A 13,034-nucleotide genomic window follows, 5' to 3' on the forward strand; every position below is an offset into this window, starting at 1 on the left:
CATTCAGCTGCCTGGCCATTGAAGTTAACATTGATTTCTCTGCAGGTTGGCTTTCTTTGTATCATTGGAATTGGTTTCTTATTGTCACACGTTCCAAGATAAGTCCAAGATGGTGCTGGTGATATACAACAATGTTCTGCGGGTGGCTCACAAAACGACTAGTTATTCAACAAAATATACTTCTACAGCAATCTGCAGCTTGTAATTTTCATTTATGAGGAGTGCTTTCAACCCTCTGAATGATCTGGCATTTTTCCATACTTCTGAAGGACTCAGTGAATGGGTTCTCAAGAATTCAGATATGACTGTCAATGAGTTGACAAGCTTGATGGGAGTATTGGGCCCAAATGTGAAAAGGAACTGATGTTTAGACAATTTAAGCACCAAGCCAGATTTTAAAAGATTAAGGTGTGGAGGCTGAGGGCAGAGTTCGAACCAGTGTTTAGCTCGCTTCTCCATGTCAGCGACCAGAGCCCATCCAGTCTGCCTCTGTCTGATTCATCTTCCTCTCTCTCTGTTGCTACCATCCGGCAGGTGGTGAAGGAGTCTTGGGTTCATGCACATGGTTCAGGAGTAGTTGTTGCCTTGTAGCTGTCGGGCTCCTGGACCAACTTCAATTGCCTCAGCAATGAACTACAGACTCCGCAGATGTGGCCTGTATCCAGTGGGCTCCTGGACCGCCTTCAGTCACTTCGGTGCTGAATATACACCAAAGCTGTGGCTTGCAGCCTGCTACCCTCAGGTTTCTGTATCAGCTTCACTCACCTCAGCGTTGATCTGGATCGGAGGCAATGGACTGACCTTGGAGGAACCTGTGGTTCATGGTCAGCTTGTTATTTGTTTACTTTTCTATTGTTTGTCTGATTTGTTCTCTTTTTCACACACTGGATGTTTGTTGGTCTTTGCTGTGTAGGTGCTGTTGAGTTTCTTTGTTTTGTGGTTGACTGTAAGCAGATGAATCTCAAGGCTGTGTATGTTATGCATATACATATATGCATATGTATATATGCACTGGTTCATAATAGATTTACTTTGAATTTTGAGATGCAGTGAAAAATCTGTCTTGCGTAATGTTGATACAGAGCAAGTAATTTTATGAAGGATAATGTGAAAGGTACGGTAAGGGAGAAGACATAATTATCTTGTATGTGATGATTTGTCTAAATTGTCACTGGATTTCCTGGGTGTGATTGCAGCATATAATTTTTCTAAGGACAAGAGTGACACAACGGTTCTTCTGAAACTCCTCTTGTCAGAGACTGTGAGCAGTCCTGTCCTACAAGAAAGCGTGGATGTTACTAGAGCTTTCAGAGCTTTAATGGAAATGTGTCTATTATTATCTTATAATTAAGACATTGAGGAGAAGCTGAGGGGTGTGGAAAGAGAGACACAATACAGGTTAATACTGTGCACTTGTGGAAGAAAGGAGGTGAGCTGAAATATGCTGTGCAATTGAAGGGAAATGACAGAGAGGAATATAATAAGGTTACAGGTAACAGTGGCAAGGACAGAGTAATTGATATCATGAGAAACATGTTACCATAACTCAACAATACTTTGACTATTTTCAAACATGATAGCATGTCCAGTGAAGTAAGCTAACTTCACAAATCCAAGTACCTTCCTTTGACTAGTTGTTGGCAATGATTATCTTTTACTGATAGCAGTATCTGAGAACCTAAGAGTCCTTTTCACACCTCTGAAACTGTTGTCAATGTTCTCTTTCAGCCAAAATACACGTTCACTCTCAGAAATACAGCTACCTTTGCATGGATAGGTTGCATTAGGTAAGAGTGACAGTCCCCAAACAGACACACAGAAATTACTTTTGACACAGGGAGTAGACACATAGCCCTTGACATCCAAGAAATTCAAAGTTCAAAGTAGATTTATTATCAAAGCACATCAATGTCACCATGTACAAATCTGAGATTTAGTTTCTTTGGGGCGTATTCAATACTAACCACAATAGAATTAGAGAAAGACCACACCAACTAGAGCATTCAACTAGTGTGGAAAAGACCACAAATTGTGCATACAATAAGAAAGGAATCCACTCTCTGGCTTCTCTCACTAAGCCAGTATTGATACTAATTTACTAGTTCATCCTGAATACCAAGCAACTTGGCCATCTATACCAGCCTCCCATGTGGGGCCTTATCAAAGACCTTGTTAAGATTGACGCAGACAGCATCCACTGTCTTTACTTCATCAACTCTCCCTGTAACTTCCTCAAAAAACTCTTGGTGAGACGCCATGTCACACGCCATGTCACATTGACTATCCCTACTAGCCAAAGTAGTATAGTGGTTAAGGTGACACTATTACAGCTCAGGGCACACGAGTTTGGAGTTCAATTCCAGCATGGTCTGTAAGCAAATTTGTGTATTCCTTCCTGTGTGCTTGTGGGTTTCCTCCCACAGTCCAAAGACATACCAGTTAGTAGGTAAATCGGTCATTGTAAATTGTTATACTAGGGCTAAATCGGTGGGCTTTTGAGCACCCTGGGTCAGAGGGTCAGAAGGGCCTGTCCCAAACTTTATCTCTAAAATAATATAAATAAATAATTCATGTCTCAAAATTGTTTAATATCATTTCCAGCATACAAGTGCAAAGGAGAGTGAAGTAATTTTTACTCTGAATCTGATGCAGCCCAAAAAAGAAGCAATAATTAAAAAACACAATAAATATAAATAAATAAGATAGCTTATATACAGTATATAGATTGATTTATGTCTGCATCTGTACATAAGGTGACTCTGGTAGGAAATGATAAAGTAGTGGTGGTGGGGGGTGTGGAGGGGTGGGTTACAGTATGGAGGTGTCGATCAGCCTTACTGCTTGGAATGGAAACGTGGTCTTTTTCTGCCACCTTTCTGAAGTAATGTCCTTGATGATTGGTAGTATGATCCCAGTGATGCACTGGGCAATTCTGACTACCTGTTGGTAGATCCTTCCTGTTCACCGCAATGCTGATTCCCTACTGTGCAGCGATGCAGCATGTTAAGATGCTCTCCTGCTGCACATCTGCACTCATAGCCTTCTAGAGCTGCACATTAGCGAGGATCCTGACATTCTGCATCACTGCATGATATGGAAACTGCACAGGAAGACTCTGCAACAGATAGTCAGAACTGCCCAGCTCTCTTTAGCCTCCTCAGAAAGTAGAGGCTGTGGTGAGCTTTCCTGACTGTCTAGAAGGTGTTCTGGGACCATAAGTGGTTGTGTTAGATGCACACTCACAGGAGCTTGAAACTGCTCATAGTTTCCATTGCTGTGCTACCAATGTAAGGAGGGGTGACATCTCCTGAAGCCAATAACCATCTCCTTTGTCTCGTTAACAATGAAAAAGAGGTTATTTGTCTGACACCAGGCCTCAAGGTCTTCTACATTTTCTCTTTAGGCTGTTGCATCATTGTTGGTGATAAGCCCCACCACCACTGTGTCATCAGTAAACTTGGCAGTGTGATTACTTGGGTGTTTGGCTGAGCAGCCGTGTGTGAGCAGAGTGGCCTGTAGTGGGCTCAGCATACAGGACTGGGGTTACCCGTGTTGAAGATGATGGGAAGGTGGAGCTATCATAGATCCCAACTACCTGAGGTCTGCTCGTTAGGAAGTCCATTACCCAGTTGCACAGAGGTGCATTAGACCCAGGAGTAGGGGTTTATCCATCAAGGTCTGTGGGATGATAGTGTTGAATGCTGAACTAAAATCCAGAAACAGCATTCTGGCGTAAGTACCCCTATCTTCTAGGTGTGTCAGGCACAGGTACATAACAAATGCTATGGCATCTATCATAGAGCAGTTCTGTTGGTAAAAACATTGGTGAGTGTCCATATTGTCCGGAATAGAGATGTTGATTTGTGCCGTTACCAGCCATTCAAAGCACTTCACGATGACTGCCGTCAATGCCCTCGGGCAGTCGCCATTTACTTCTGAAGGTGTAGAGGTCTTTGGAATAGTGAGGATGGTGGCTGATCTGAAGCATGTGGAGACAGCAGCTTGGATGAGTGAAATATTGAAGATATTTGTGAAGACAACAGTCAGCTGGTGTGCACATTCCCCAAGTACTCGGGCTGCCATGTTGTTGGCATTTTATGCTTTCTTAAGCATGGAGGCACATTCACAAAGTCCAGGTTTTACAATTGGCTCTTTGTTAACAGTTGCCACACTGTAATTTTTTCATTGTGGTTGATTTCTCTAATATGCAATATAAAAATGTTTTCTAGAGAATCACGTAAGTGAGTTTCATCACTATAGTGATTAGTGGGTGATAAGTGATGAAAACAAGAGAAGAAAGCTCAGTTGATCTATCCAGAAGGTATTGCTATCACATTTCTGAGCCACCAAATTTCTGAACAGTCCATGAACACTTCTCATTATTCCTTTTTTCCATTATTTAATTATTTTTGCAATTTCAAGTACTTTTCTGCCATTGCACTGTCCTGCTGTCACAAAACAATAAATTCTACATCACTTCAGACAATGATAATAAATCTGTTTTTGGGCCTGTTTTTATTTGATAATGTGTTTATAGAGTATACTTAGGTTTACAGTCTTAATCATTCTTGTTTGTTACAAGTCTGTTTCCCACACTTTTGGATTTATCTTTTAAACTGTTTGATGACAGGTATCCTCACACATTGTAAACAGAATTTAAATTACAAATGGTATGGACAATTTGATCATCATTCCATGTACACTGCTTGAATTTATAATCATTTCATGGTATTAAAGAGAACTGAAAAAGGGTCTTTGGTCCAACTCATCCATGATGACAGTTAAACCCAACTGCCTGTATTTGATCCACAGACCTTGAAACCTCTGTCCATGCACTATTTTACACGGCTTTTAAATGTTGATAATATGCCCACCCCAAATTTCTGCCAACCCATTTTAAGTATGCATGAATAATCTGCCCCAATGTCTCTTTTTAATCTCTCTGCACTGATCTCAAACTTATGCCGTCTTGTATTCTCCCAGTGAAAAAAAGGACAATGTGCTCTGCACGTCATGATCTTATTTACTTCTGTCAGGTCCAAGTCTATCCAACTCTCCTTGTACCTCAGGCCCTCAAGTCCAGGTAATAATCCAGTAAGTCTTTTCTGCATTCTTTCTCAATTACTTTAACTTGGTGACCAAAACTGTGCACAGTACTCCAAGTCCACCCTCATTAATATCTAATGCAAGTGCAGCATACCTTTCTAAATCCTATACTCAAAGCCCTGGCTTATGAAGGCAGCATGTTAAATGCTTTCTACTTTTTACACCGGTTTCAGCAAACTACATCCTTCTGTCCTGTAACACTCCCCAGGGCTTGACCATTTATTGGATAAATCCAACCCTGATCTGATCTCAAGGTATAATGTCTCACATGTATTTGGATTGAACACCATTTGACAAAGCTCAGCCCGGTGAACTAGCTGATCAAGATAATCCTGCAGTTTTTCATAACCTTCTACACTACCTACACTACCATTATAGTATCATCTGCAAACTTATTATTAACCAATCACATACAACTCATTTACATAAATTACAGATAAAAAATATCTAGCATCGACCTATGTGGCACACCACTAGACACAGGCCTCCCAGTCTGAGAAACAACCCTGAATCATCATTCTCTGCCTCCTACCACTGAGCCATTTATGAATCCCCTCCCCTTGGGTGCCATGCAATGTAACCTTCCAAAATAACCTGCCATGAGGGACATTGTCAAAAGCCTTGCTAGATTCCATTCAGGCAATAACCACTATCCTATCCTCATCTTCTCTCTTTGTTATCTCCTCACAAAATTCCAAGAGATCTTTCAGACACAACTTTCCACAGATGCTGTGTTTCCAAATATTGGTGGAACCTGGCCCTCAGAATTGCCTGCACCAAGTTACCCACCATTGATGGCAGACTTACTGGCCTGTCGATTCCATGCTTTATTTTGCTGTTCTATTTATACAATGGCACTACATTAGCCATTCTCAGTCCTCCAGAACCTTGCCTGTGGCCAGATTTGAAGGAAAACAAAATCTTCAAGAGATTTCTCCCTCTACAGTGTTTTCTCTAGCTCCCCACAAGGTCCGAGCATGCCTCAAGTCAGATCCCAGATTTATCCACCTTAGTGTTCCAATACCTCCACTTTGGTAATTAATTTGTGGTCCAACATATCGCCAGCTGTTTCCCCCATATCCTTAACTTCCATCATTTTCTCCACAGAAGAGAAATAGTCAATAAAAATCTCACCCATTTCCTCTGGCTCCAGATACTGACAGCCATGTTGATATTTAAGAAAGCCAACTTTTTTCCTGTCTCTTAATATTCCTGTAGTCTCTTCTGATTTAGTTTGCCTGCCAAATCCTTCTCATATCTTCTTTTTGTCCTTTAAACTTCGCTCTCTTAAGTGCACTATAACACTACTTGTATTCATCAAGAGACTCACTTAATTATGTGAAGTCTATGCTTCCAGAGCCTCAATATCTTTCATTAACCAGAGCTCCCAAAACCTGACAGCCTTGCTCTACATTCCGACAAGAACATGCAGGCTCTCAGTTTTATAGGAAAGCTACTAGAATCCCAGCAAACACCTTCAAGTTTCTTAACAAGTAACTATAGCTGATAGGACGTTCTGCACTCCAACAATATTATCAGCCTGCATTGCTCTTGGATGTCAATATCTAGTAAGAAATTTGGAAACTATGTGTCTGTTTTACACATTAAAAAGATCCAAATGCATGCTGAAGAGAGCCAGAAATAAAAATAGGTCAGGTCTAACAAGTTATAAATGCACAATCACATTGTCTCAAGGTAAATCAGAATCAGAAGTAGGAAGTTCCAAAGCACAAGGAGCAATGTTGTATCTGTGAAAAGGATTTAGTAAAGAAACAAAAACCTTGCAGGTAAATTATTTCAGTTTTGCTACTCTAATAATATTCCATCTGAATTCTGGCCCTTTGTTTTGAGTGTTCAGACCTACATAACCACAGTAATCACTGGAAATTCATTCACTCTGGCAACTGCAGTCATCAGCCAAGACTCAAGTTTTCTTATTTGAGCATATGCAATGAAGCAACCAGACTCTTCTCAGGTTATAACATATATCATGATTATTATTTCCTAAGTGGAGTCACATAAGACCAGTATACTCCAATTCTAAGATTACACATAATTTTACTACAAAATGCAGACTTACTTAAGCATCACTTCTAGATCAACACAAGATTGGAGTCATGTTCCTAGCTAGTACATAATAATTCAAAATGTGCTTTTGACACAATTAAGTACTCAATGCCACAACTATCAAAAAGTTTGTCACTACTTAACAGGCCAATTATTAACAGCTACATTTTTGTTGGAGGCTACATTGTCACATTTTTCTGTATTCCTTCAGAGGTTAATTGTTTTAGGAACCAGCCTATAGATTTTTAAAAACTTTTCCATCCTGTTGTTATTATATGGGCTGTTTTTCTGGAAACAACAGAACAATTATACTTTCCAATACACCTCGATCTAAATTGTCTTACTTAATGTATTCATATACTGACCCAAGACCCAAGCTGTCATAGATGCTATTACAATGAATACTAGAATCTTGTAACCACTTTACGTTCAAAGGGACATTACAGTGGACTGTTTATTTGTTATTATTTATACTGTCAAGCTTGCTAACTCAATTACAGAAGCCAGACCTGACTTGTTTAAAAGGGAATATATCTGTTTTGCTGCAGCATATTCTATATCAGCAACATCAACATTCTGAATCCCATAAGAAATATCTTCTAATTTCTTTTACCATTCTCAACGGGGAACTAGTGATGCAAAACACCTCCTTAGCTGCTGCTCTTAAAATTGGAAGATAACATAAGGAAATTGAATTTCTGATATGACTGAAACATTTAAATTGGATTAATGCATGATTGGCAATATTTAGGAATGCATTTTGAGACATTGAAATACATTTGAGAGAAAAAATAATAAGGGAACATTAAAATAAAAGATTCAGCCTGACAAGCCCATGATCTCTTCTAGCAATTCATAAACGTTTTGAATAAACTGTTGAAATCCAGAAAGTCTGTGACTGACATACAAAACTTACTTCAGGACATTATAATAGCTCCCTACATAAAGCATCATATGAAGTGTTGGCTACAATTACCCAACTAAATTGGAAATTATATGAGTACGTCTTCATTTTTTGATTAATGGTGCTATATGAAGGGACTATTTATTGGAAATACATTTGTAATATCGGCTGTGCAAGGGAAATAGTAAAGGGTTGTTATGTTCCCAGATCAATAATCTATCAGCCTGGGCTAATGAAATAGTGAATAAAAATTTAGGGTTGGCAATGGTGACAAGGAAGGCTTTGTGAAAGGAAACTTAAGTAGGAGTGTTTGTTCTTTCAGTTTATTCACAATAAACAAACGTGACTGTCAATTCCACTTTTTTCTCTATCCCCAACTGCTCCTGAACTGAGAATGCGGCTAAGAGTCAACCACACTGGTGGTTTGAGTGACCTAAACATCAGAATGGGCAAGGATAAAAGATTTGCTTCTCTGAAAGAAACTAGGTGGGACCTTCAAATAACCTGATACTTCCATGGCCACCATTCCTGAGACCAGATTTGATTTAAATAAATAATTTAATGGTGTCAAGACTGCCTCAGCAGTCTGCATTCTAAAGAGCAAAGCTGCTGCTGGATAGGAGTCAGTGACGGGGGTAAAAAGAATCAAGATTAAGAGTAAACCTGTTTTACTTAATCCTCGTAAAACTAACTTTTGCATCTGTCCATGATAGTTTTATCAAAATGACTACGCACATTTGTGATGTTGCCTTCATGTTGAGGGCACTTTTTATTTATAGAACTATCCTAGAATCTCTAACCTGGGTATCATATATTTGTCTAAGCCATCACACCTAGATATTCCTTGATCGTGACACATGCCTTAACCTTTCAAAGCCCATGTAATTTAGGAGTGTGGTGGAATATTTTCATTTGCCTTGCTGAGTGCATCTACAACAACATTTCATAGGCAAGGTGGTGTTACAATGGCACTCAATAGTTACTACTTGAAGTTCATCTATGAAAACAGCTTAATTTCCACCTTCGATGTCTCTCCTTTTCCTTTTCAGGATGGATGGGGTTCTGCTGAAGACCCTGACCTGGAGTTACACTCAGGTTTCTGTTCTTTGCGGAGGTGAGACTTATTCCCAGGACCTACTCTCGTGACCAGCAAGGACACGGCCTAGAAAATGAGTGCAGCTTTAGGGTTCTGAGGTTTTGTGACCCTGTAGAGAGATTGATTCTAAGCAGGTGCCACCAACTGAAGCATACCAGGAGAGAACAGAACATCAGGAACAAGAGATCGGCTCTCAGAGGCTCTGTACTCCGAGAATCTCTCTCTCTCTTTCTCTCTCTCACTCATTGGTGTGGGAGAGTTTGTTGCTGATTCTTCAACAGAGAACCGGTGGGGGGGGGGGGGGGGGGAAGCAGAAGTGATGTGACAGACTTTTAACACCATAAATCAGTGAGTTGTTTTGCTATGTCTCCCCCTTCACTGTAAAAAGGGACACTTCAAGGAGAGAGTGAGCCTGTGGTATGCTGAATTATCAGGTGAACAATTAGTTTTTGGTGTACTGCAGACCATGGTCTTTCTTGGGGCTTTTCTATTTTATGCATGGGGGTGGAGTGTGCGGATGCTTTTTTGTGGAAGTGGGTGGGTTGGATGGGGTCGTTGCTTTGCCGCTGCTTGTGCATGGGAGGGGAAGTGGGGGTTTTTGGGGTTAACTGTCAGTCATTCTTTGGGATTCTTTACTGTTTGCGTGGATGTCTGCGAAGAGCAAGAATTTCAGGATGTGTATTGCATCCATTCCTCTGATATCAAATGGAACTATTGAACAACAGGCAAGATAGATCACCGAGATTGGAGCTGGGACCTTAGTCATTTGTAATATCTGTACAGGATGAGAATATGAAATGATCAGCAGATTTGAAGATGACAGAAATGTTGGAGTAACAGATAGCGAAAAATATTATTTAAGGGTACAGTAGGATGCAGGTTAGCTGAAAAACTAGGTGCAGCTGTGGCAAATGGAACATAATCCAGAGAAGTGTGAGGCAATGCATTTTGAGAGGTCATATTCATAGAATAAATGGCAGGGGCCTTCAGAGTATTGACTACAGGGACAATTTGGAAGTAAAGTCAATAGCCCCGGAACAAGTGAAAATGATACCGTAAAAAGTATTAAGTATGATAGCCTTCATAGACAATGCTATGTTGCCGTTTTGGGATGCCATGTTGCAATTCTACAAAACATTAGTTAAATCACATTTAGAAACTTCCGTTAAGTTCTGGTTGCTATACTACAGAAAGGGTTTGTCATAGAGAGGGCACAAATTTAAGACAAGACAGGAGGAATTTAAAGATCTGAGGAGTAATATTTTTTCTAATACAAAAGGTGGCGAAGATGTGGAATGAGCTACAAGAGAAGGTGAAAGGGGCTGATACAATTACAATGTTTAAAACGTGCTTGGACAGGTACTTAGATAGGAAAGGAGAAGATAAACATAGGCCTAACACAGGCAACTGGGATTAATGCAGCTCAGCATGAATAAACTTGGCTCATAGGGCCCATGACTGCACTGTACAGTTCTTTGATTCTTTTGTGATATATAGCACCTTCTCGATACACAGACCGATACACCACAAGTACTTCAAGACTTCTTACACAACATTTTCAATACATGCAATCTTTACATTAATAAGACTATGGTAAGAACATGATCAATTGCAAACTCCCTTCCTGTCACAAACAAAGCTGATGTAGTACATACTAGCAATGCTCTAGCAATACAAGTTCAAAATCCAGAACCGATCCAATGTTAAATTTTGAGGAGGGTATTTTATGACACAGAGGTGATCATTCAGCTAATCAAGTCTATGATATTTGCCCAACAAAGTAAACCCAGCATTTCATTTACCTTCTTAGTTCCCTGCAGGCCTGAAATGTTATGCCCATCTGTTTTGTCTCTATAATGCCCATCAAGATCTTTTCTTGACTCTTTCACCACTCAATTAATTGGTAATTCACAGTTGCAATCAACACACAAGCACATACATAGGACGTGAGAAGAAACTGGACAACCTAAAAGTAAAGTTATGTATCCACAAGGAAAACATGCAAAGTCCATGTTTTCAACATCCAAAGTCTGGAACATTCCACGAGTTGAGGGGCAATGGCTCCCACAGCCTCAACATCATGCCTCTTGCCTTAAAGAAAAACAAGAGGTGGAAGAAGAAAGCTATTAAAGGTTCTAAGCTTGGGGCCTTAATAGTGAAAGGTATGGAAGAAAAGATTAACGAAAGAACAGTCAGAGAAATGGACAATTTGAGATAGGGCAATCTCTCTGAGCGAGATATACTAGTTCATGCATTTAGAGGCTACTTTTTAAAGTAAGGCACAGGGAATCAAAAGGTAAATCAGATCAAAAACTTTGCTGAATTTTGCAGACGTAAGCTAACCAAGTGTGGCTGAAGTAATGAAACCCAAGTGTGATCAGGTCTTGAATAATAGTTTCCACGGCAGATAAGGATAAGGATATTGGAGGTCTTTTTGATGGAAGCTGAATTCAATAACAAGGTTTGAAATGCCTAGTTCTACTTATAAAAAAAATAAAATTTAGGATAGTATTTGAGATCATTTGCTTAAATTGTAAACCAATCTTGATGAGCCTACAGCTCTTCATGGGTCCTTGTGCTCTTTGATTCATTTTGCAAGTGAGGATATGGTCAGAGGGTGAGTGGTCCAGGAACCTGTGAGCAGGTGCTGGTGAGTTTGTACAATATGGAGTGCTAATCTGGAGCTGCGACATTACTGTATCTCAGAACCTTTGCTGCATCCATTTCTTGAAATGATATGGAGTAATATCAAATCATCTGACCACATTCAGTGATGGTTAGTATCTTGGGTGAAAGCAGAGATGGATTACCTACTCAGCAAGTCCAGCAGAATCTGTATGCAAATGCTTCAGCTTAGTCCTTTCCATACACAAACTGTGCTCTGTCATTACTGCCTCCTCCAGTAACCGATTTAATTACCTAGTTTACTTGACTAGATCTGATAAAGTTTGGTCTAATTCATAGTTTAGAGGGATCATTCAGTTTACCCTACAATGATTGATAATTTGGTAATTATAGTTTCAAGTCAAGTCAAGTCACTTTTATTGTCATTTCGACCATAACTGCTGGTACAGTGCATAGTAAAAATGAGACAACGTTTTTCAGGACCATGGTTTACATGACACAGTACAAAAACTAGATTGAACTACATAAAAAAACAACACAGAGAAAGCTACACTAGACTACAGACCTACACAGGACCTCATAAAGTGCACAAAAACAGTTCAGGCATTACAATAAATATTAAACAGGACAATAGCGCAGTAAGGTGTCAGTCCAGGCTTTGGGTATTGAGGAGTCTGACGGCTTGGTGGAAGAAACTGTTACATAGTCTGGTCGTGAGAGCCCGAATGCTTTGGAGCCTTTTCCCAGGCAGGAGGGAGAAGAGATTGTATGAGGAGTGCATGGGGTCCTTCAAAATGCTGTTTCCTTTGCGGGTGCAGCGTGGGGTGTAAAGCCCCATGATGGCAGGAAGAGAGACCCTGATGATCTTATCAGCTGACCTCACTATCCGCTGCAGGGTCTTGCGATCTGAAATGGTACAATTTCCAAACCAGGCAGTGATGCAGCTGCTCAGGAGGCACTCAATACAACCCCTGTAGAATGTGATGAGCATGGGGGGGTGGGAGATGGACTTTCCTCAGCCTTCGCAGAAATTAGAGACATTGCTGGGCTTTCTTTGCTATGGAGCTGGTATTGAGGGACCAGGTGAGATTCTCCATTAGGAGAACACCAAGAAATTTGGTGCTCTTAACGATCTCTACCGAGGCGCCGTCGATGTTCGGCGGGGAGTGGTCGCTCCGTGCCCTCCTGAAGTGAACAACCTTTTGTTTTGTTCACATTCAGAGACAGGTTGTTGGC

General features: G+C 40.3%; 1 protein-coding gene across 12 annotated transcripts in view; it reads right to left on the bottom strand.

Annotated features, from left to right (window-relative positions):
- Positions 1–13,034, bottom strand: part of nrxn1a (neurexin 1a) — a 1,527,797-nt gene that overhangs the window by 1,402,159 nt on the left and 112,604 nt on the right. Inside the window, exon 4 of one of the 12 annotated variants that reach the window (XM_059985911.1) lies at positions 5,861–5,877. The exons of the other annotated variants lie outside the window; for them this stretch is intronic. Coding sequence (XP_059841894.1) covers positions 5,861–5,877 — 17 coding nt within the window. The remainder of the gene's footprint in view (positions 1–5,860; positions 5,878–13,034) is intronic. 12 annotated transcript variants of the gene reach the window in all.

Source organism: Hypanus sabinus, chromosome 12 (genome assembly GCF_030144855.1).
Source record: "Hypanus sabinus isolate sHypSab1 chromosome 12, sHypSab1.hap1, whole genome shotgun sequence".
Classification (NCBI taxonomy): domain Eukaryota; kingdom Metazoa; phylum Chordata; class Chondrichthyes; order Myliobatiformes; family Dasyatidae; genus Hypanus; species Hypanus sabinus.